The 23,348-nt window shown below is 44.0% G+C and overlaps 1 protein-coding gene across 1 annotated transcript in view; it reads right to left on the bottom strand.

The window, feature by feature from the left end:
- The window catches only part of LOC106612873 (FRAS1-related extracellular matrix protein 2), a 114,058-nt gene that overhangs the window by 49,012 nt on the left and 41,698 nt on the right, over positions 1 to 23,348 (bottom strand). Inside the window, exons 5-6 of the mRNA XM_014214479.3 lie at positions 8,181 to 8,327; positions 712 to 942 (exon numbers count right to left, since the gene is read on the bottom strand). Of these exons, the coding sequence (XP_014069954.2) occupies positions 712 to 942; positions 8,181 to 8,327 (378 nt within the window). The remainder of the gene's footprint in view (positions 1 to 711; positions 943 to 8,180; positions 8,328 to 23,348) is intronic.

Below are 23,348 nucleotides of genomic sequence, written 5' to 3'. Positions count from 1 at the left end.
ATTCGCCATACCCAATTTAACCGTATTTGTTTATTTACCTTTCTGGAGAAAACAACTTCCCATATAGATTATTGTTGCAGTGTTACTGATCACTATATCTAACCTGGGGTTGGAAAACTCCAGGAACCGTCCCAAAATTACCAAGGTTTTCCAGGAAGATTCCTGGAATCAGGAGTGATTGAGGGAATAAGTCGGAAATGTGGGAATTTTGCAACCTTAATCCAAGTATAACACCCATGTTGGTTTCCATGATGTGACCAATATGATAGTATCCTGTCTCCCTTTACTCAGGCAGGCAGGCAGGCAGGCTAAACCCAGGTCTAAAGCTTTACTCTCAGTCTCATCATGATTTCATGCTGTGGTTATGCTCTGGGGCCAAGCCAGGGATTGATAAGAGGCAGAGAGCAGCTTCACTAACAGAGAGCAGCTTCACTAACATGGGACACACTAATGAGGCTGAGGAAGGTCCATGTCTTGTTATCCACTGACCTGGATGTTCTCACCCACCTAATATAAAACCCTGCCTCTCCCATAGAGATAACCTCAGACCAATCATTTCTGCTAAGACTGATGAATAACCTACCTGTAGTAATGACTTATAAACCATTAGCCATTTGAACACTACACTGTTTAGACTGTTAAAACAAGCTACTCTGGATCATGGATCTGTAGTACATACCATCAGCTGGATCATGGACCTGTAGTACATACCATCTGCTGGGTCGAGGATCTCCACAGTGGCTGTGTCAGGGAACTCCAGGGCAGCCATGACAGGTTCTGACAGAACAATCTGGAAGGTCTCAGACTGCTCGTACACTCCATCCTGCAAGATCCTCACCCTCCATGTAGCCGTGGTCTGACCTGGGTTAAACTGGACCTGCTTCTGGGCTTTACCACGGAAGTCCTTATCCTTCTCCGCTGTACCATCTCTGGTGCCGATGCCTGGGTGAGGAGGGAGGAGATGAGAGAGGGGAGGAGAGAGGGGAGGAGGAAGAAGAGGAAATTATTAGGACAAAGAAGCAATAAACATAAAAAAGTTATTATAATATGGGACTCAACAATATAAGGTCAAAAGGTAGCATCCAGATATAATAACCAGTCAACAACTGAAAACAGAGCCCAGTCAGAGATGGGGTCAGAGAAGCAGTCAGTGTCTCCTGACCCCTCCTGTCTCAGCCTCCAGTATTTATGCTGCAGTAGTTTATGTGTCGGGAGGCTAGGGTCAGTCTGTTACATCTGGAGTATTTCTCTTGTCTTATCCGGTGTCCTGTGCGAATTTAAATATGCTCTCTCTAATTCTCTCTTTCTCTCTTTCTTTCTTTCTCTCTCTCGGAGGACCTGAGCCCTAGGACCATGCCTCAGGACTACCTGGCATGATGACTGCTTGCTGTCCCCAGTCCACCTGGCCGTGCTGCTGCTCCAGTTTCAACTGTTCTGCCTGCGGCTATGGAACCCTGACCTGTTCACCGGACATGCTACCTGTCCCAGCTCTGCTGTCCCAGACCTGCTGGAACCCTGACCTGTTCACCGGACGTGCTACCTGTCCCAGACCTGCTGTTTTCAACTCTCTAGAGACAGCAGGAGCGGTAGAGATACTTTCAAAGATCAGCTATGAAAAAGCCAACTGACACTTACTCTTGAGTTGCTGACTTATTGCACCCTCGACAACTACTATGATTATTATTATTTGACCATGCTGGTCATTTATGAACATTTGAACATCTTGGCCATGTTCTGTTATAATCTCCACCCCGGCACAGCCAGAAGAGGACTGGCCACCCCTCAGAGCCTGGTTCCTCTCTAGGTTTCTTCCTAGGTTTTGGCCTTTCTAGGGAGTTTTTCCTAGCCACCGTGCTTCTACACCTGCATTGCTTGCTGTTTGGGGTTTTAGGCTGGGTTTCTGTACAGCACTTTGATATATCAGCTGATGTAAGAAGGGCTATATAAATACATTTGATTTGATTTGATTTAGATGAAGTTGTGATGTGTCAGCTAGCAGATGGCCCTGACGTGGACCAGGAGGAGGGAGTAGGGTAATCACAGAATGGTAATCAGGATGTCTTGACAGCAGAGCCGGTTCCCTCTGCTGTCACTCAATCTGGTCCCTAGTGGTCTGACTGAACACAGAGGACACTGTAATATATGCCAATCTTTCCAAGGTCAATTACCTATCATGCCACATTCGAAGATAGTTTGCTTCCTTTCAAGATAGATTACCTTGACACAATTAAGCTATATTGTGGGTAAAGCAGAATCAACTTAAAACAAGGTTGTCTATGCAGGTAGTGTAGAAGTATTGGTAGATTGACATTGTTGTTACTGCCCAGCCTACTGAGTCTAGCCTGCCCAGCTGGCTGGTGATAGTTTGTGCCAGTGTTGTTTGATCAGACCTGCTGTCACAGGGCTGGTGACGATGGCAGGCCTCCTGCTGTTCAGCTAGCTACACACACACGCTCTCTGCGCTAGCTCCCAGCAGGAGGTCCCCAGTAAATAGATGATAGCAGCCAAGCAGACCCCATGGCTGAGCTAGACCAACAAAAATAGAAATAAATAAATAATAATAACAAAAGAAGAAGCAGATACTTTCCACACTTCCTCTGAACAGAGACAGAGAGAAAGAGAGAGAAGAGCAAGAGTGAGAAGAGAGACAAGATAAAAGAGCAAGAGAAAGAAAGAGAGAGAGAGAGAGAGAGAGAGAGAGAGAGAGAGAGAGAGAGAGAGAAATAGAGAAAGAGATTCAAGTGAGGAAGAGAAAAGACAACAGTAAAGACTTTCAACAGTGCACAGATGGAGGCAGAAATGTATGAATTGGGGTTTTGGACCAAAATTACCATTTCATTCTTTGAAGAAATGAAGGGGAAAGTGAGCTTTGATACGCCTGCATCGAGAAGGGAAATGGGCCCTGTAAGTGTTCATAGGGCTCCTACAGTTCTTGCTGACATGTGTTCATAGATAACATGGATGAGCTCAACAGAGCCAGGATACATCTGGCAAGATGGCACCGACAGACATGGCAGCTCTGCTTCTAGCTCCTAAGCAACTTTGCAGTATTTTGTTTTTTTGTGTGTTATTTCTTACATTATTAGCCCAGAAAGTTTTTTGTGTTATTACATACAGCCGGAAATAACTTTTGTATATCAGAGCGACGGTAACTCACCAGCATTACAAACAGGAATACGACTTTCCCGAATTGGATCCTTTGTTCGTACCCCCCAGGACAATTGAACTTATCCCAGAGGCTGCTCCAAGATGCTGCCGGTGGAGAAGAGGTATTTGGAGAGGACTTCTAGTCTGACTCTGGAAGCGTGCACACCATCCACCACTTCCGAGTATATTACTCACTAATGTTCAGTCTCTGGACAATAAAGTAGATGAGCTCAGGGCGAGGATCTCCTTCCAGAGAGACATCAGGGACTGTAACATACTCTGTTTCACGGAATCATGGCTCTCTCCGGATATACTGTCCGCGTCCATACAGCCTGCTGGGTTCTCAGTACATCCCGCAGACAGGAATAAAAAACTCTCCGGGAAGAAGAAAGACGGGGTTGTATTTTTCATGATTAACTACTCATAGTGTGATTGTGATAACATACAGAAACTCAAGTCCTTTTGTTCACCCGACCTAGAATACCTTACAATCAAATGCTGACCATATTACCTCCCAAGATAATTCTCTCCGGTTATAGTCACAGCCGTGTATATTCCCCCTCAAGCCGGTAGCACGACGGCCCTGGAGTTTGTGCAAACTGGAAACCACATATCATGAGACCGCATTTATTGTAGCTGGGGATTTTAACAAAGCAAATTTGAGGAAAACGATACCGAAGTTCTATCAACAGATTGACTGTAGTACACTCGACTGCTACTCCAACTTCGGGGATGCCTACAAGGCCCTCACCCGCTCTCCCTTCGGCAAATAAGATCATGACTCCATTTTGCTCCTCCCTTCCAATAGGCAGAAACCCAAACAGGAAGTACCCGTGCTAAGGTCTATTCAACGCTGGTCTGACTAATCGGAATCCATGCTTCAAGATTGTTTTGAATTCGGGTACTGGGATATGTATACACTGACACGGTGACTGAGTTCATCAGGAAGTGTATAGCAGATGTTGTTCCCACTGTGACTATTAAAACCTCAGGAGGTTGAAGACATTTGGCGTTGCCCCTAAGACCCTCACAAACATTTACAGTTGCACAATTGAGAGCATCCTGTCGGGCTGTATCACCGCCTGGTACGGCAACTGCACTGCCCGCAACCGCAGGGCTCTCCAGAGGGTGGTGCGGTCTGCCCAATGCATCCCCGGGGGCACACTGCCTGCCCTCCAGGACACCTACAGCACCCGATGTCACAGGAAGGCCAAAAAGATCATCAAGGACAACAACCCCTGGGCCATGGCCTGTTCACCCCGCTACCATCCAGAAAGCGAGGTCAGTACAGATGCATCAAAGCTGGATCCGAGAGACTGAAAAACAGCTTCTATCTCAAGGCCATTAGACTGTTTAATAGCCATTACTAGCTGGCTACCATCCGGTTACTCAACCCTGCACCTTAGAGGCTTAGAGACTGGCTAGGCCACTCCAGGACCTTAATGTGCTTCTTCTTGAGCCACTCCTTTGTTGCCTTGGCCGTGTGTTTTGGGTCATTGTCATGCTGGAATACCCATCCACAACCCATTTTCAATGCCAACGTCCTCCAAAGACGGTGAGTTGAGTTGATGCCAAAGAGCTCCATTTTGGTCTCATCTGACCACAACGCTTTCACCTGGTTGTCCTCTGAATCATTCAGATGTTCATTGGCAATCTTCAGACGGGCATGTATATGTGCTTTCTTGAGCAGGGGGACCTTGCGGGCGCTGCAGGATTTCAGTCCTTCACGGCGTATGTGTTACCAATTGTTTTCTTGGTGACTATGGTCCCACCTGCCTTGAGATCATTGACAAGATCCTCCCGTGTAGTTCTGGGCTGATTCCTCACCGTTCTCATGATCATTGCAACTCCACGAGGTGAGATCTTGCATGGAGCCCCAGGCCGATGTTGTCACCTTCTCACCAAGCTGCTTGGCGATGGTCTTGTAGCCCATTCCAGCCTTGTGTAGGTCTACAATCTTGTCCCTGACATCCTTGGAGAGCTCTTTGGTCTTGGCCATGGTGGAGAGTTTGGAATCTGATTGATTGATTGCTTCTGTGGACAGGTGTCTTTTATACAGGTAACAAGCTTAGATTAGGAGCACTCCCTTTAAGAGTGTGCTCCTAATCTCAGCTCGTTACCTGTATAAAAGACACCTGGGAGACAGAAATCTTTCTGATTGAGAGGGGGTCAAATACTTATTTCCCTCATTAAATTGCAAATCAATTTATAACATTTTTGACATGCGTTTTTCTGGATTTTTTTGTTGTTATTCTGTCTCTCACTGTTCTGATAAACCTACCATTAAAATTATAGACTGATCATTTCTTTGTCAGCGGGCAAACGTACAAAATCAGCAGGGGATCAAATACTTTTTCCCCCTCACTGTATACTGTATTATATTCTATTGTATTTTAGTCAATACCACTCCAACATTGCTCATCCTAATATTTATAGATTTCTTAACTGCATTCTTTTACTTCAGATTTGTGTGTATTGTTGTGAATTGTTAGATACTACTGCACTGTTGGAGCTAGGAACACAAGAATTTCACTACACCCGCAATGACATCTGCTAAATATGTGTATGTGACCAATAAAATGTTATTTGATTTTGATTTGATATATATCACCTGTCTTCAAAGAGCAGAGAAGTGGGAAGGAAGGAGCACAGTTGGCTCCCTAACTCTGACTGAATCCCAAATGAGACCCTATCCCCAACATAGTTCACTACTTTTTTACCAGAGCCCAAAAGTTGTGTACTATATAGAGAATAGGATGCTATTTGGGAAGCAGGCTCTTTCTCTCACACAACAGAAGGAGGACAACAGCGCCCTGATCCCATCAGCAGCTCTAGGCTGACATTTTTGCTTTAGCCTATATAGCAGCAGGCTAGCTCTACATAGCTGCCAGATTAGCACCTCCCGTGATGCACACAACGCTACCGAACGCCTCACAACGTCCAATAAAAGAACCAGGCGACCAGTTAAAAGTAGTGCACTATATAAGGAATAGGGTGCCATTTCAGACGCATCCTAGGTCTTGTCATCAGGGCTGGGATGGAGCAGATAACCTCTGCCTCCTCTCTGTGTGAAGCACTGGCCTGAGATCAGCACCCAGGCAGATGGGTAGTGGGTCTGTCAGACTGATCTGAACCCTGTGAGCCTGCTTCATCTGAAGGTTTGGCTTTCTCTTTCTGTCTCCCTCCATCCTTTAAAGTTTGAGATCCATTAAACACATTGAGGAGCAGAAAACAATGCCAGTGTGCTGTGTGTGCTTCTGGAGGTGCTCCTAAATGCACCCTATTCCCTATATAGTGTTCTACCATAGGTCTCTGGTTAAAAGTAGTGCACTATGTAGGGAATAGGGTGCCATTTGGGATGCACTCCCAATTTCCCCTGTTCTGTTCTGCCTAACCTCGTATAAGCATGGAGAGACAAAACCTTTCACTGATGCAATGATGTTCACCTGAGAAATATATCAATATACTCTCAAATACTATCACATTTAGGGGAGTATCGTAGAAGTCTTTTTTAATATCTTTTAAAAACAGCTTCAGAAGTTTCCACAGTATGAAATGTAGTTATTTATCTTATTTATCAGAAATGCTAATCAGTTAACCCATTAAAAGGGTGATATAACCCTCTTCTTTGTGTTCTTCAAGAAAAAAATACTTCATTAGTTCCTTTACATTAATTGTCTCTTGAAGAGGGCAGACCCTTGAGATAGTCTAATGGTTATATTATTTGCATATCATCTGCGTATTATGTGCATATTATCTGCATACCCACTGAGGGAGAGCGAGATCATTAGCTAGCAGAGGCACAGGGCTGCTTCCCAATTGGTACTCTATTCCATATATAGTGCTGTACATTAGACCAGAGCCCTGTGGCCAACAATGGGCCCTGGTCAAAAGTAGTGCACTATATAGAGAATATTTCGGGCCATTTGGGAAGCACACAGGGACAACGTAACACACCACAGCCTCAAAGCTAGCAGATACACAGGGAGACACAGCTGGGTACAACTCAACACACCCGACCTCAAATTTCAGCTATTCAAACTAGCATAACTTTATTGACATCCCGAACATATAGCGATTCCGGACAAAAACAATGAAAACAATACCAGTGGTGCCAGTAGTAGTCAGCCATAAAACCTTTGTTATAAACCCTGTGTATAAACTTTGTGTTATAAACTAAGGTTTACTGTTGTTATAAACCCTGTGTATAAACTTTGTGTTATAAAACTAAGGTTTACTGTTGTTATAAACCCTGTGTATAAACTTTGTGTTATAAAACTAAGGTTTACTGTTGTTATAAACCCAGTGTATAAACCTTGTGATATAAAACTAAGGTTTACTGTCCCATCTTTTGTTGCACTGTGTTTACTCCCTATTGAGTCCAGGACAGTAAAATGTAAGGAATGTTCACAGAGAGAGGCGTCTAACTCGGCGACAGCGGGCGTCTTTCTGACCACCACCAACTCTGCGTAACCTCTCCCATGAGCCCTTGCTATCCCCAGGAGGGTCGTCCTGTCTGATTGGCTAAAATAACAAATCCCGCCCTGAGGAGAGGAGTCAGGGGTGAAAGGTTGTGACCTGTATGACCCTGAAGTTTTCTGTCCCTCCCCTGCTCTCTCTGAGTCAAGAGATTGGCCCTCCGTTATTCTTCTTGTGCGTCCCAAATGGCACCTTTCTATTTGATCTCCAAGGCTATGTCCCAAATGGCATATAGAGTGCACTACTTTTGTCAGGACATCCATTAACATCCCTTTCCTTTAGAAAATGTGAAAATTGGACAAGGAGTGATTGGACCACGAGTGACAGTTGGCTCTTAGATATAGAGGCAGGTGATGTCACTGGGCCATGCTAACTCAGCCATCCGCTACATGAACATGACAGGCTGAAAAGCTGTGGAGCTTCCCTGGAGGGATAGAGCCAAGGATGTCCTGAGGATGTCTATGGATGTCCTGACTCTGATGAGAATAGAGTGCCATTCGGGACACAGACAATGTGCATAATGATGAGTATAATTAGAAGGTAGTTTGACTTACTGACGAAGGACGTCTCTCCCAGGTATCCTCGTCGTTTGAGGACCACCTCCAGGTACTTGGCCTCCTCGTCCACCACATAGTACTCCTTCTCCAGGGAGACCCAGGCCCAGTTCAGCCTGAACACCTGGTTCTTCAGCCTGTTGCCTCCTAAACACACACAGAACTTAATGATCAGCACCCTCAGAAACGATCACTTCATAATGTGTCTTATGTGCCACCTAACAGACACTTTCATCCAAAGTGACAGTACAGTGAGTACAGGAAACACACACACACATTTTAAATCCTTTATATTTATTGACAAATTACATTACATCAAGTGCTAGTGTCGTTCTGTGTGGATGTTTGTCTTTGTAAACAACAACAGTCAACAACAACAAAAACGAAGATCGACATGAGAGGGAATTCATTCAGCAAAGGCACCAGAAGCAGTTAAGCTTCTGAACACATTATTTGCACTTCAAAACATTTATAATGGAAAAGCTGTTTGTTTTCAGGACATGTTCCTATCTCAAAATCTTTTCATTCGAGTAATTTCATGGTGGTATTATGGGTACCTGTAGGACAGCTAGACTCCCTGCCTATATTTGGTGGGAGGCATATGTATCAGCACAAACACACGCGCATGCACACGTGCACACACACAAGAACGAGCAAACACACACACACACAGCCTCCCTGTCAGTATATTCAGTGGGAGTTATCAGTGCAGAGGAGGAAGTATAAAGTAGAAGGTCTAATTGGCTTCATAGTAATTAAGAGATAAAGGTTAGACTCTGTGTGTGTGTGTGTGTGTGTGTGTGTGTGTGTGTGTGTGTGTGTGTGTGTGTGTGTGTGTGTGTGTGTGTGTGTGTCAGGGTTGTTTTATCAGTCCTGTTTGAAGTGGAATTCAAAGCTCTGTATTCCTGGAGGGCAGCACTGCCTGTTACCATACTGACCACAGAGAGAGCAACACCACACACAGACATCAAACACACACACACACACACACACACACACACACACACACACACACACACACACACACACACACACACACACACACACACACACACACACACACACACACACCACACAATGACAAGTCATAGCTTGTAGACGCTTACACACTCACGCATGCAAGCACACATTCTATTGGCATTAACAGCAGGTTTATAACAGTGGCTCCAAGCCCCTCAGCCTAAACAGTGTGAAATGAGGGATGACGGGAATGAAAGGACAGGAGGGAGATGAAGAGATGAAGGGAGAGGAGGGAGATGGAGAGATTATGGGAGGAGGGAGATGGAGAGATGTTGGGAGAGGAGGGAGATGGAGGATTGAAGGAAGAGGAGGGAGATGGAGAGATGATGGGAGAGGAGGGAAATTAAGAGAGGATTGGAGAGGAGGGAGATGGAGAAATGAAGGGAGAGGAGGGAGATTGAGGATTGAAGGGAGAGGAGGGAGATAGAGAGATGATGTGAGAGGAGGGAGATGGAGAATTGAAGGGAGATGAGGGAGAGTGAGGAATGAAGAGAGAGGAGGGAGATGGAGGGTTGAAGGGAGAGGAGGGAGATGGAAGGATGAAGAGAGAAAAGAGAATGGAGGGATGAAGGTAGAGGAGGGAGACAGACCCATGTGTTTCTACAGTACAGCTGGACAGCTGGCAGATGTGAGGTGGGAGGAGTGAAAGAGTGAAAGAGAACCTACATGGCGGGTCTGAATCTGAGTCCCAAATGGCTTCTCATTGCCTATATACATCAAATTCTAATACGGACTTCGAAGCCACTTCCACTGCTTTTTTTCATTTGGTTTCCCTCTAATCAGGTTCTAAATTAGACCTGGGACACCAGGTGGGTGCAATGAATTACCAGTTAAAACAGAAAGCCCTATGTGCCCCCAGTCAAAAGTAGTCCACTATATAGGGAATGGGGTGCCATTTGGGACACATATTGTTCTGAGGCCTTAACCCCCCAGTCCCCTCTCTCCTCTCCTTCATTCTGCCCTTCCCCCTGACAACCCTTCCCCCAGTTGTCATGGTCAGTAAATCTGTCATGTCCAGTCGACCACTGCTATGTAGCTTTTTCTCTTTCAAGAGAGGGTGAGACCTGCACATTCACAAGGGTGTTACTGTTTTATTGTGTGTGTGTGTGTGTGTGTGTGTGTGTGTGTGTGTGTGTGTGTGTGTGTGTGTGTGTGTGTGTGTGTGTGTGTGTGTGTGTGTGTGTGTGTGTGTGTATAGAAGGGCATGTAGCATGGTGAGTGAGTGGAACCGTGGCCTATACTGCACCTGTTCATTGCTGTTTCATATGATCTGATAGACTAACACCACCACACATTCCCTTACCTGGACTTTAATAGGACTTAAAACATGTGACACCAGACGAGGAACAACACTGGGTCATACCAGGGCCAGCAGAGCAAACACACAGTAGAGCTCAGAAGACGAAGAAGAACTTAGAAATGGTTGTTTTTCGTTCACAACTAAACTCAGACACTTATTAACTCATCCTGAATCTGTCAAGGAGACTCTGTGGAAGAAAACACCTCATGACTTTATCATGAACCAACTCAGACATCACTGCCTAAACCATGGAGTAAACTATACTGAACCACATCACTGCCTAAACCATGGAGTAAACTATACTGAACCACATCACGGCCTAAACCATGGAGTAAACTATACTGAACCACATCACGGCCTAAACCATGGAGTAAACTATACTGAACCACATCACGGCCTAAACCATGGAGTAAACTATACTGAACCACATCACGGCCTAAACCATGGAGTAAACTATACTGAACCACATCACGGCCTAAACCATGGAGTAAACTATACTGAACCACATCACTGCCTAAACCATGGAGTAAACTGTACTGAACCACATCACGGCCTAAACCATGGAGTAAACTATACTGAACCACATCACGGCCTAAACCATGGAGTACACTATACTGAACCACATCACTGCCTAAACCATGGAGTAAACTATACTGAACCACATCACGGCCTAAACCATGGAGTAAACTATACTGAACCACATCACTGCCTAAACCATGGAGTAAACTATACTGAACCACATCACGGCCTAAACCATGGAGTAAACTATACTGAACCACATCCCTGCCTAAACCATGGAGTAAACTATGCTGAACCACATCACGCCCTAAACCATGGAGTAAACTATGCTGAACCACATCACGCCCTAAACCATGGAGTAAACTATACTGAACCACATCACGGCCTAAACCGTGGAGTAAACTATACTGAACCACATCACGGCCTAAACCGTGGAGTAAACTATACTGAACCACATCACTGCCTAAACCGTGGAGTAAACTATACTGAACCACATCACGGCCTAAACCATGGAGTAAACTATACTGAACCACATCCCTGCCTAAACCATGGAGTAAACTATGCTGAACCACATCACTGCCTAAACCATGGAGTAAACTATGCTGAACCACATCACTGCCTAAACCATGGAGTAAACTATACTGAACCACATCCCTGCCTAAACCATGGAGTAAACTATACTGAACCACATCACTGCCTAAACCATGGAGTAAAATATGCTGAACCACATCACTGCCTAAACCATGGAGTAAACTATACTGAACCACATCACTGCCTAAACCATGGAGTAAACTATACTGAACCACATCACTGCCTAAACCATGGAGTAAACTATGCTGAACCACATCACGCCCTAAACCATGGAGTAAACTATACTGAACCACATCACTGCCTAAACCATAGAGTAAACTATACTGAACCACATCACGCCCTAAACCATGGAGTAAACTATGCTGAACCACATCACGGCCTAAACCATGGAGTAAAATATACTGAACCACATCACGGCCTAAACCATGGAGTAAACTATACTGAACCACATCACGGCCTAAACCATGGAGTAAACTATGCTGAACCACATCACGGCCTAAACCATGGAGTAAAATATACTGAACCACATCACGGCTTAAACCATGGAGTAAACTGTACTGAACCACATCACGGCCTAAACCATGGAGTAAACTATACTGAACCACATCACGGCCTAAACCATGGAGTAAACTATACTGAACCACATCACGGCCTAAACCATGGAGTAAACTATACTGAACCACATCACGCCCTAAACCATGGAGTAAACTATGCTGAACCACATCACGGCCTAAACCATGGAGTAAAATATACTGAACCACATCACAGCCTAAACCATGGAGTAAACTATGCTGAACCACATCACGGCCTAAACCATGGAGTAAACTATACTGAACCACATCACTGCCTAAACCATGGAGTAAACTATACTGAACCACATCACTGCCTAAACCATGGAGTAAACTATACTGAACCACATCACGGCCTAAACCATGGAGTAAACTATACTGAACCACATCACTGCCTAAACCATGGAGTAAACTATACTGAACCACATCACTGCCTAAACCATGGAGTAAACTATACTGAACCACATCACTGCCTAAACCATGGAGTAAACTATACTGAACCACATCACTGCCTAAACCATGGAGTAAACTATACTGAACCACATCACTGCCTAAACCATGGAGTAAACTATACTGAACCACATCACGGCCTAAACCATGGAGTAAACTATACTGAACCACATCACTGCCTAAACCATGGAGTAAACTATACTGAACCACATCACTGCCTAAACCATGGAGTAAACTATACTGAACCACATCACGGCCTAAACCATGAAGTAAACTATACTGAACCACATCACGGCCTAAACCATGGAGTAAACTATACTGAACCACATCACTGCCTAAACCATGGAGTAAACTATACTGAACCACATCACGGCCTAAACCATGGAGTAAACTATACTGAACCACATCACGGCCAAAACCATGGAGTAAACTATACTGAACCACATCACTGCCTAAACCATGGAGTAAACTATACTGAACCACATCACTGCCTAAACCATGGAGTAAACTATACTGAACCACATCACGGCCTAAACCATGGAGTAAACTATACTGAACCACATCACGGCCTAAACCATGGAGTAAACTATACTGAACCACATCACTGCCTAAACCATGGAGTAAAATATACTGAACCACATCACGGCCTAAACCATGGAGTAAACTATACTGAACCACATCACTGCCTAAACCATGGAGTAAACTATACTGAACCACATCACGGCCTAAACCATGGAGTAAACTATACTGAACCACATCACGGCCTAAACCATGGAGTAAACTATACTGAACCACATCACTGCCTAAACCATGGAGTAAACTATACTGAACCACATCACTGCCTAAACCATGGAGTAAACTATACTGAACCACATCACGGCCTAAACCATGGAGTAAACTATACTGAACCACATCACGGCCTAAACCGTGGAGTAAACTATACTGAACCACATCACGGCCTAAACCATGGAGTAAACTATACTGAACCACATCACGGCCTAAACCATGGAGTAAACTATACTGAACCACATCACGGCCTAAACCATGGAGTAAACTATACTGAACCACATCACTGCCTAAACCATGGAGTAAAATATACTGAACCACATCACGGCCTAAACCATGGAGTAAACTATACTGAACCACATCACTGCCTAAACCATGGAGTAAACTATACTGAACCACATCACGGCCTAAACCATGGAGTAAACTATACTGAACCACATCACGGCCTAAACCATGGAGTAAACTATACTGAACCACATCACTGCCTAAACCATGGAGTAAACTATACTGAACCACATCACTGCCTAAACCATGGAGTAAACTATACTGAACCACATCACGGCCTAAACCATGGAGTAAACTATACTGAACCACATCACGGCCTAAACCGTGGAGTAAACTATACTGAACCACATCACGGCCTAAACCATGGAGTAAACTATACTGAACCACATCACGGCCAAAAGGAAAAGACAGAACTGGAGGAGAGGAGACCAAACTCATTAGATCTGATTCTGTCAAGAAGACTGTGTGGAAAAAGAAAACACATCATGACTTTATTATGAACCAATGAACAGAGAAAAGAATGTGAATATGACAAAGATATGGCTGAACTAACATAGAAGATGAAGGAGAATAAAGTGGAGATGATGAAAGTAGAGCTAAATAAAGTGGAGATGATGGAAGCAGAGCTAAATAAAGTGGAGATGATGAAAGTAGAGCTAAATAAAGTGGAGATGATGGAACTAGAGCTAAATAAAGTGGAGATGATGGAAGTAGAGCTAAATAAAGTGGAGATGATGAAAGTAGAGCTAAATAAAGTGGAGATGATGGAAGTAGAGCTAAATAAAGTGGAGGTGATGAAAGTAGAGCTAAATAAAGTGGAGATGATGGAAGTAGAGCTAAATAAAGTGGAGATGATGAAAGTAGAGCTAAATAAAGTGGAGATGATGGAAGTAGAGCTAAATAAAGTGGAGATGATGAAAGTAGAGCAAAATAAAGTGGAGATGATGGAAGTAGAGCTAAATAAAGTGGAGATGATGAAAGTAGAGCAAAATAAAGTGGAGATGATGGAAGTAGAGCTAAATAAAGTGGAGATGATGGAAGTAGAGCTAAATAAAGTGGAGATGATGGAAGTAGAGCTAAATAAAGTGGAGATGATGATTTTCTGGCTCATCTTCAAAGTCTGATTGTTTCCACGGTAATGGGTTCTGTCAGAATAGAGAAAACAGAGGTATCCTAGAACTACAACCCAGAGATCGCTAGCTGCTGATGGTTTGGTACTATATTAATGTAAACCAAGCTACTACAGTACATCCATGCCACTGGCCCAAGCCTGTCCATTCTCAGGGGTTAAGGCCATACTAGGAGTAGAGTTGGGCCTAATAACTCTCCACTTTAATAACTCCTGCAGGTAAGACGTCTGTTGGAGTGAAAAGAGCTTTTCCCCCTGTGTGTGTTCTGGATTACTCTGCTGGAACAGAGGGGTGTGTGTGTTTAGATCTCCCTACCTTGTATTAGGGCTTAGAGGGAGCAGCTAGACCCATGCCACAGGTAATCACAGTGTGTGTGATCTCTGAGTCGTGAAGTCTACTGGTCTTAATCACCTGGCCCTCTCCCACCACAGACATCAGCTCTTTATGGAAAACTGCTACAAGCTCCTCGTTTCCATCCAGAACTCCTTCAGCAACCTGTAGAGTTATACAACTACGCTAATAAGCACTCACAGCTGTTGTAAGAGACTTCAGACCGACTAAAATGTTGTTAAGAGAAGACACATCTTCCTAACTTCCTGGGTATGCTGGATTAAAGTTAGGATCTTGCTGTGGAAAGCTTGGCATCGTCTCTATGTTCACACAATGTTGCTAATGTTATCCTGATACTATTCCTCTCCTCTCGTCTCAGATGTGTAAGAGCAAAGGCTTTGGGATGCATCTCAAATAGCACCCTATTCCCTATATAGTGCTCTACTTTTGAAAAGGGAATAGGGGTGCCATTTGGAATGCAGTTTGTCTTCAGTGTCAGTTACCCATAGGGACGTCCTGAGACCATGTATAGGTACAATACCACACCAGTCTGCCTGTGCCTCGGTCATACGTCTCATTGTGAACATTACATGGTGGCATGATGTCTAATCATTTACATTACGCTGGAGACAACATTCACCTCAAGCTAGGCTTCAAAGGTACCCTCCTCCACTTTACCTCTACATTAACCACTTTCAAGATCACCTGCTTGTGGGCAGGAAAAGTAGCCAACATGGAGAGGGCAAAATCCAAAGCTGTGCAATGCCTTCAGAATGTTAGAAACACTTTTTACAATCTTAATTCAGGAATATCAGTGAATAAATTCTTTATCACATGAGCCAGTCATCATCAGGTTTGGGAAGCCAGAATTACAGCACCACTGGTGCTTGTGTTAGGCAGCTGAAGTGTGTTGGTGCAAGTAGCCAGAGGTCCATTTCCTTCCATAAGGTTATTTTTCAGTAATTAAGATAAGCAGGAGTTGAAGTAAGAACACTTCAAAGAGGCCCTAAAAAAAACATCTCAGTTAATCTTTAACTGCCGCCCAGGGCCAATCTGCTGAGCTACAGGTTAGCTGTCTAAATTGGTTTCCCATGTTCCTCCTCATTCCCAGTCAAAGGACAAGCAATCACCAGTCACTTTTTTCTAAAGTATACACCAGACTAAAAACCTAACCCAGCTAATGTCCTCTGTTGCCAGTCCCAGAGTTACTTTAGATTAGACTCTTGATCTATGTAAATATTGTCACACTGTGGTAATTATGGAGGGACAGTCATGTTAATGGAAAATAAATTAGATGAAATATGTTCATTCACCTATTCTCCCATGTCAATCTAGCTTTACTGTTGATACCAATGTGTGTCAGCGTGAAGCCTTGATCATGGTATTGTACTGTTAAAAGTAACTCTACTGGGCTGTGTTGTGATGGACAGGAGAACTCTGCGAGGGAGTGTAGTGAACGTAGGCGGCTGAGCTGAGTGGTGCCAGTGCCAACTCTGTGCCCTTGTCTCCCACACAGACACACACACATTCTCTCTCTCTCTCAGTGCACTTGTCTCTTGTCTCCACTCACACAGCAGACGGTCCTTATTTGGTCACCCTGGGGACCTGGATGCTCAACGGGTCCTTTTCTCTCTCCCCGTGTCTGTCTGTCTGTCTGTCTGTCTGTCTGTCTGTCTGTCTGTCTGTCTGTCTGTCTGTCTGTCTGTCTGTCTGTCTGTCTGTCTGTCTGTCTGTCTGTCTGTCTGTCTGTCTGTCTGTCTGTCTGTCTGTCTGTCTGTCTGTCTGTCTGTCGACCCACTGAGCTGCTCTACACTGAGTAGGCAGCAAAATAACCCTGGTTGACTGGGACAATGTGTTTAAAAATACACTACACTACTGTATGCATTAAGATGTTTACCTAGAGTGAGTAATGGGTCCTGGTCAAAAGTAGTGCACTATATAAAGGGAATAGGGTGCCATTTGGGACGCACATGTTTCTCACAACAACAGGCCATAAGCCAAGCTCTGAGGACCGGACATGCATCTCTCTCTGTTATTTATTACCACGCCACACTGTATAAAACTCCCATTACAGAGGAAGTACAGAGGAGCCTACTGCTGAAGGAGAGAGAGTTAGAGAAAGAGAGAGATGCAGCCTAATCAGACTAAACTCTATATAAGCAGTAATGAGAGAGGAGGAGAAGGAGGAGGATAGGGGCTGAATTAGAGAGGAGGTGGGAGTCACATCTATCATTGAACCAGTTCAGATTAAAGAGCTATTCTAACAGATGGATGTTTATTAGACAATTGTGAAGCAAGGATACATATCCTTAACTCTTGTTCACAGGCAGGACTAAAGGACGTTAACCTTTTGCCACTAGATTTAACTCATTAACCCTAGGCTTTCAGGGAGTAGGACAGCAATAAATCAGACATAAATCTGGATATGCGTCTGCCCTATTTTGACAATTTGTTCATTCAAGAGGTCTTTGGGATAGTGGTAACTCTGAGGGGACATTTTTCAGATCCTGAAACGAAGGCCAAAGGTGGCTTTGAACATAGGAGCTGGGAGAGGGAGAGATAGATGTGAGCGAGAGAGAGGGAGGGACATGGAGAATAGAGGGAGGGAGAGAGGGAGGGAATGAGAACCATCTAAGACAGGGGTCTTCAACCTTTTCTTGCCCAGGGACCCCCTCCCAGGAAAACCAACGACCCAGTAACGACCTCATATGTTGGCAAACTCTTTGTCTTATCATCAGGTGAATGAAGAAGTAATCAACATTTTAAAATAGATTTGGTAGATCGTTTTTTCATTAATATTGACCTCCCCACTGTCACGTCCTGACCCTAGTAAGATGTAATTTTCTACAGTAGAGTAGGTCAGGGCATGACAGGGGGTGTTTTGTGTTTTTCTATGTTTTCTATTTCTATGTTTGTGTTCTAGGTTTCCTATTTCTGTGTTGTTTTTTTTGGGGTTGATCTCCAATTGGAGGCAGCTGGTCCTCGTTACCTCTGATTGGAGATCATATTTAAGTAGGGGTTTTTCTTCCTGGGTTTTGCCTGGGTTTTGTGGGTAGTTGTTTTCCGTTTTGTCTATTAACCTGACGGAACTGTTGGCTGTCGTGTTTGTTGTTTTGATTAACCTGTTGGGGGTAGGGGGCAGTATTTACATGGCCGGATAAAAAAACGTACCCGATTTAATCTGGTTATTACTACTGCCCAGAAACTAGAATATGCATATAATTATTGGCTTTGGATAGAAAACACCCTAAAGTTTCTAAAACTGTTTGAATGGTGTCTGTGAGTATAACAGAACTCATATGGCAGGCAAAAACCTGAGAAGATTCTGTACAGGAAGTGCCCTCTCTGACCATTCCTTGAGCTTCTTGACTCTGTTTATTGAAGACTGAGGATCTTTGCTCTAACGTGACACTTCCTACGGCTCCCATAGGCTCTCAGAAGGCGGGAAAAAGCTGAATGATGTAATTCCAGCCACTGGCTGAAAAACATCAGCGCTTTTGGCAAGTGCTCTATCAGAGGACAATAGGCTGAGGCGCGTGCACGAGTCGACCCCATGTTTTTATTTTCTTTCGTCTTTGAACCTAAACACAGATTCCCGGTCAGAATATTATCGCTTTTTTACGAGAAAAATGGCATAAAAATTGATTTTAAACAGCGGTTGACATGCTTCGAAGTACGGTAATGGAATATTTAGAATTTTTTTGTCACGAAATGCGTCGTGCGTGTCACCCTTCTTTACCATTCAGATAGTGTCTTGAACGCACGAACAAAACAGAGGATATTTGAACATAACTATGGATTATTTTGAACCAAACCAACATTTGTTATTGAAGTAGAAGTCCTGGGAGTGCATTCTGACGAAGACAGCAAAGGTAATAACATTTTTCTTATAGTAAATCTGATTTTGGTTAGTGCTAAACTTGGTGGGTGTCTAAATAGCTAGCCCTGTGATGCCGGGCTATCTACTGAGAATATTGCAAAATGTGCTTTCACCGAAAAGCTATTTTAAAATCAGACATAGCGAGTGCATAGAGGAGTTCTGTATCTATAATTCTTAAAATAATTGTTATGTTTTTTGTGAACGTTTATCGTGAGTAATTTAGTAAATTCACCGGAAGTTTGCGGGGGGTATGCTAGTTCTGAACGTCACATGCTAATGTAAAAAGCTGGTTTTTGATATAAATATGAACTTGATTGAACAAAACATGCATGTATTGTATAACATAATGTCCTAGGGTTGTCATCTGATGAAGATCATCAAAGGTTAGTGCTGCATTTAGCTGTGGTTTGGGTTTATGTGACATTATATGCTAGCTTGAAAAATGGGTGTCTGATTATTTCTGGCTGGGTACTCTGCTGACATAATCTAATGTTTTGCTTTCGTTGTAAAGCCTTTTTGAAATCGGACAGTGTGGTTAGATTAACGAGAGTCTTGTCTTTAAAATGGTGTAAAATAGTCATATGTTTGAGAAATTGAAGTAATAGCATTTCTAAGGTATTTGAATAACGCGCCACGGGATTCAACTGGCTGTTGAGTAGGTGGGACGATTTCGTTCCGCCGACCCTAGAGAGGTTAAGTGTTATCATTAAAAGGAAATATGAGCACTTTACACGCTGCACCTTGGTCCCCTTTATACAACCCATGTTACACCCACATTATCATTGCAAGAGGAATTGTACACTCTAAAATAGCCTATTAGCTACTAAGGTAACTCCAAACAAATGTTCATTAAGAGCAGGTGTTTAGCTGGTTAAACAAAGGTTAGCCATGTGTTGGCAAAAATGTATCAAGAAAACTTACCAGCAGCCAGTGGCACTTGCCTCACCGGTAGCCTATTCACGGGTGCGTGAGTGTAATGTCCTCAATATTAGGAGGTAAGAAATAAAGCTGACATCTAATTTCTATTATAAACTGGGTAGTTTGAGCCCTGAATGCTGATTGGCTGACAGACGGGTATATCAGACCGTACAGTATACCACGGGTATGACAAAATCGTTATTTTTACTGCTCTAATTACATTGGTAAACAATTTCTAATAGCAATAACGCACCTCTGGGGTTTGTGAAATATAGCCAATATACCACGGCTAAGGGCTGTGTCCAGGCACTCTGCAATGCGTACTTAAGAACAGCCCTTAGCTGTGGTATATTGGCCATATACCACACCCCTCGGGCCTTGCTTAACTGTAGGTATGTACTGCAATTAAACATTGTTTTATTCTGTTGTTGCTAGCGATACACATAAAAATATTGAAAAATGTATATTTTGTCTACTTTACTCCACGTCAATATTTGAGCCCCTGCAGTTCCTCCTCAAAGCCCCGGGTGAAGACCCCTGATCTAAGGCTCAGAATAACCAGTTCCTCCTCAAAGCCCCGGGTGAAGACCCCTGATCTAAGGCTCAGAGAAACCAGTTCCTCCTCAAAGCCCCGGGTGAAGACCCCTGATCTAAGGCTCAGAGAAACCTGTTCCTCCTCAAAGCCCCGGGTGAAGACCCCTGATCTAAGGCTCAGAGAAACCAGTTCCTCCTCAAAGCCCCGGGTGAAGACCCTTGATCTAAGGCTCAGAGAAACCAGTTCCTCCTCAAAGCCCCGGGTGAAGACCCTGATCTAAGGCTCAGAGAAACCAGTTCCTCCTCAAAGCCCCGGGTGAAGACCCCTGATCTAAGGCTCAGAGAAACCAGTTCCTCCTCAAAGCCCTGGGTGAAGACCACTGATCTAAGGCTCAGAGAAACCAGTTCCTCCTCAAAGCCCCAGGTGAATCCTGATCTAAGGCTCAGAGAAACCAGTTGCTCCTCAAAGCCCCGGGTGAAGACCCCTGATCTAAGGCTCAGAGAAACCAGTTCCTCCTCAAAGCCCCGGGTGAAGACCACCGATCTAAGGCTCAGAGAAACCAGTTCCTCCTCAAAGCCCCAGGTGAATCCTGATCTAAGGCTCAGAGAAACCAGTTCCTCCTCAAAGCCCCGGGTGAAGACCCCTGATCTAAGGCTCAGAGAAACCAGTTCCTCCTCAAAGCCCCGGGTGAAGACCCTGATCTAAGGCTCAGAGAAACCAGTTCCTCCTCAAAGCCCCGGGTGAAGACCCCTGATCTAAGGCTCAGAGAAACCAGTTCCTCCTCAAAGCCCTGGGTGAAGACCCCTAATCTAAGGCTCAGAGAAACCAGTTCCTCCTCAAAGCCCCAGGTGAATCCTGATCTAAGGCTCAGAGAAACCAGTTCCTCCTCAAAGCCCCGGGTGAATCCTGATCTAAGGCTCAGAGAAACCAGTTCCTCCTCAAATCCCCGGGTGAAGACCCCTGATCTAAGGCTCAGAGAAACCAGTTCCTCCTCAAAGCCCCGGGTGAAGACCCCTGATCTAAGGCTCAGAGAAACCAGTTCCTCCTCAAAGCCCCGGGTGAAGACCCCTGATCTTAGGCTCAGAGAAACCAGTTCCTCCTCAAAGCCCCGTGTGAATCCTGATCCAAGGCTCAGAGAAACAGGTCTTTGTCTCTGAATTCTCTGAGCTTAATGTCTGTCCCTCCATTATAGAGGTTCTTTGGCTTCCCATATTATTGACTCCACTTACCAACAGAAAAGTGTTTAACATCATTGGTATGCAGAGGAGCATCAGGCGCTCAATAAACGTGAGACAAGGTGCAACAAAAAAAGCGGTGGGGGTGGCATGAGCCCTTCTCTTTCGAGGCTAAATTCCCAAAGATCTGATTTCAGATTGGCACTCCTTTATTTGAATCCCAGGGAAAAGAGGGGAGAGGAGGGGGAGACTAGAGGGAGACAGGCACGGGGGAATGCCGGGAAATACAGTGTGTCCAAAGGTTGCTCCTGTCCTGGCCAGACATGGGTTCAAATTCTATTGAAAATATTTTGAGCGTTTGCTCTAGCCTGACTGGAGTGTCAGATGGGCGAGATTTAACATTTTCAGACTTTTCTATTGGTCGATTGTGCCAGGCAAGCTCAATCAAGCACAGACACATTATTAGAATTTCTTTCAAATAATATTTGAACCCAGGACTAGTCCTGGGAGTCTGCTGCTCCATGCTCCAGTTACTTCACTGATGATGCTATTCCCAACACACTGGATAAACCCTCCTACACAATGGGTAGATGAATACACACTATGGAGAGTGTTGAGTAAATACTCCCCTCTCTAGTTAGCCCGGACGCCCAGGCTTCGCTCAGTTCAGACAATGTGACAAGGTTTGGAAGGATGGCCCTGCCAGACCGCTCTCTAGTCATTTTTCCAGCATTGAATTAGGTGAGAAATATTATGGAAAGGATATAAAAAATAAGTCAAATATGTTGATTTCATATAATTATGCATGAGAAACCAGTAGAAAAAGTTTTTCCAAACAAGCAGAACAATCTGCTAAAGTATCCAGTATTTTTAACCTTAGGTAGTTTGGTAAAGGTCAATATGTTTAACTTAACTGGACATTTGTGGCATGTGCACATTTATACAACAGGTGGGTCTAATCCTGAATGCTGATTGGTTAAAACCGCATTCCAGCCAGTGTCTATTAAACAAGTTACTAACGGCTAAATCTATGACGATAAAATGCCTTTTTACTCTGTTCCATCTGACTGCACAATCCACTGTCTCATCAGCCCAGCAACTTAGAAACTTGATCTCCACTATAAAAAGCATCTAGACATTATCTCACATTTCTTTTAGACTAACATTTAGTTTTCAAGAGTGGAGATTTGTATAAACCTTGCTGTCTGTCTCTTCGACATTTGCAACATTGTTTCAATATTAAAATTCAATCTCCAGCTGTCCCATAGTAATGAACGTGTCGGGAGTCGGGATGAGACAGACAGACAGGCAGCGTTTCTCAGCCAGTCGAAATCAGGAATCAGCTGGCAGAATTTTTATGGATATATACAAAGAAATGTCAACTGAAAAAAGGTAAAACGAGTTTGCAGTCTTTCTATCAGTCTTACCAGCTTCAGTTTGAATTGATTGTGTTAGCTGTGTTGTTGGCTAGCTCCTCTGAACAACAGTGTCCTGACAAGTGAGCACATTTTCTATAACGTTTTTAATGAAAATAATGTCAATCCTTATTTGAATATGTTGGTAACCCGTTGTATAAAAGTGATAATAAATAAATAAAAGTGATAATGCCCTTGAAGCCAATATATAACCCAAACACCGGCTTAGAGGGCACTATCACTTAAATAAAAACCGTGCATGGCT

The sequence above is a fragment of the Salmo salar genome, chromosome 09, assembly GCF_965601325.2.
Source record: "Salmo salar chromosome 09, fSalSal1, whole genome shotgun sequence".
NCBI classification, from domain to species: Eukaryota; Metazoa; Chordata; class Actinopteri; order Salmoniformes; family Salmonidae; genus Salmo; species Salmo salar.
Note: the sequence above shows the minus strand (reverse complement) of the source record. Positions and strands in the feature narration are given on the sequence as shown.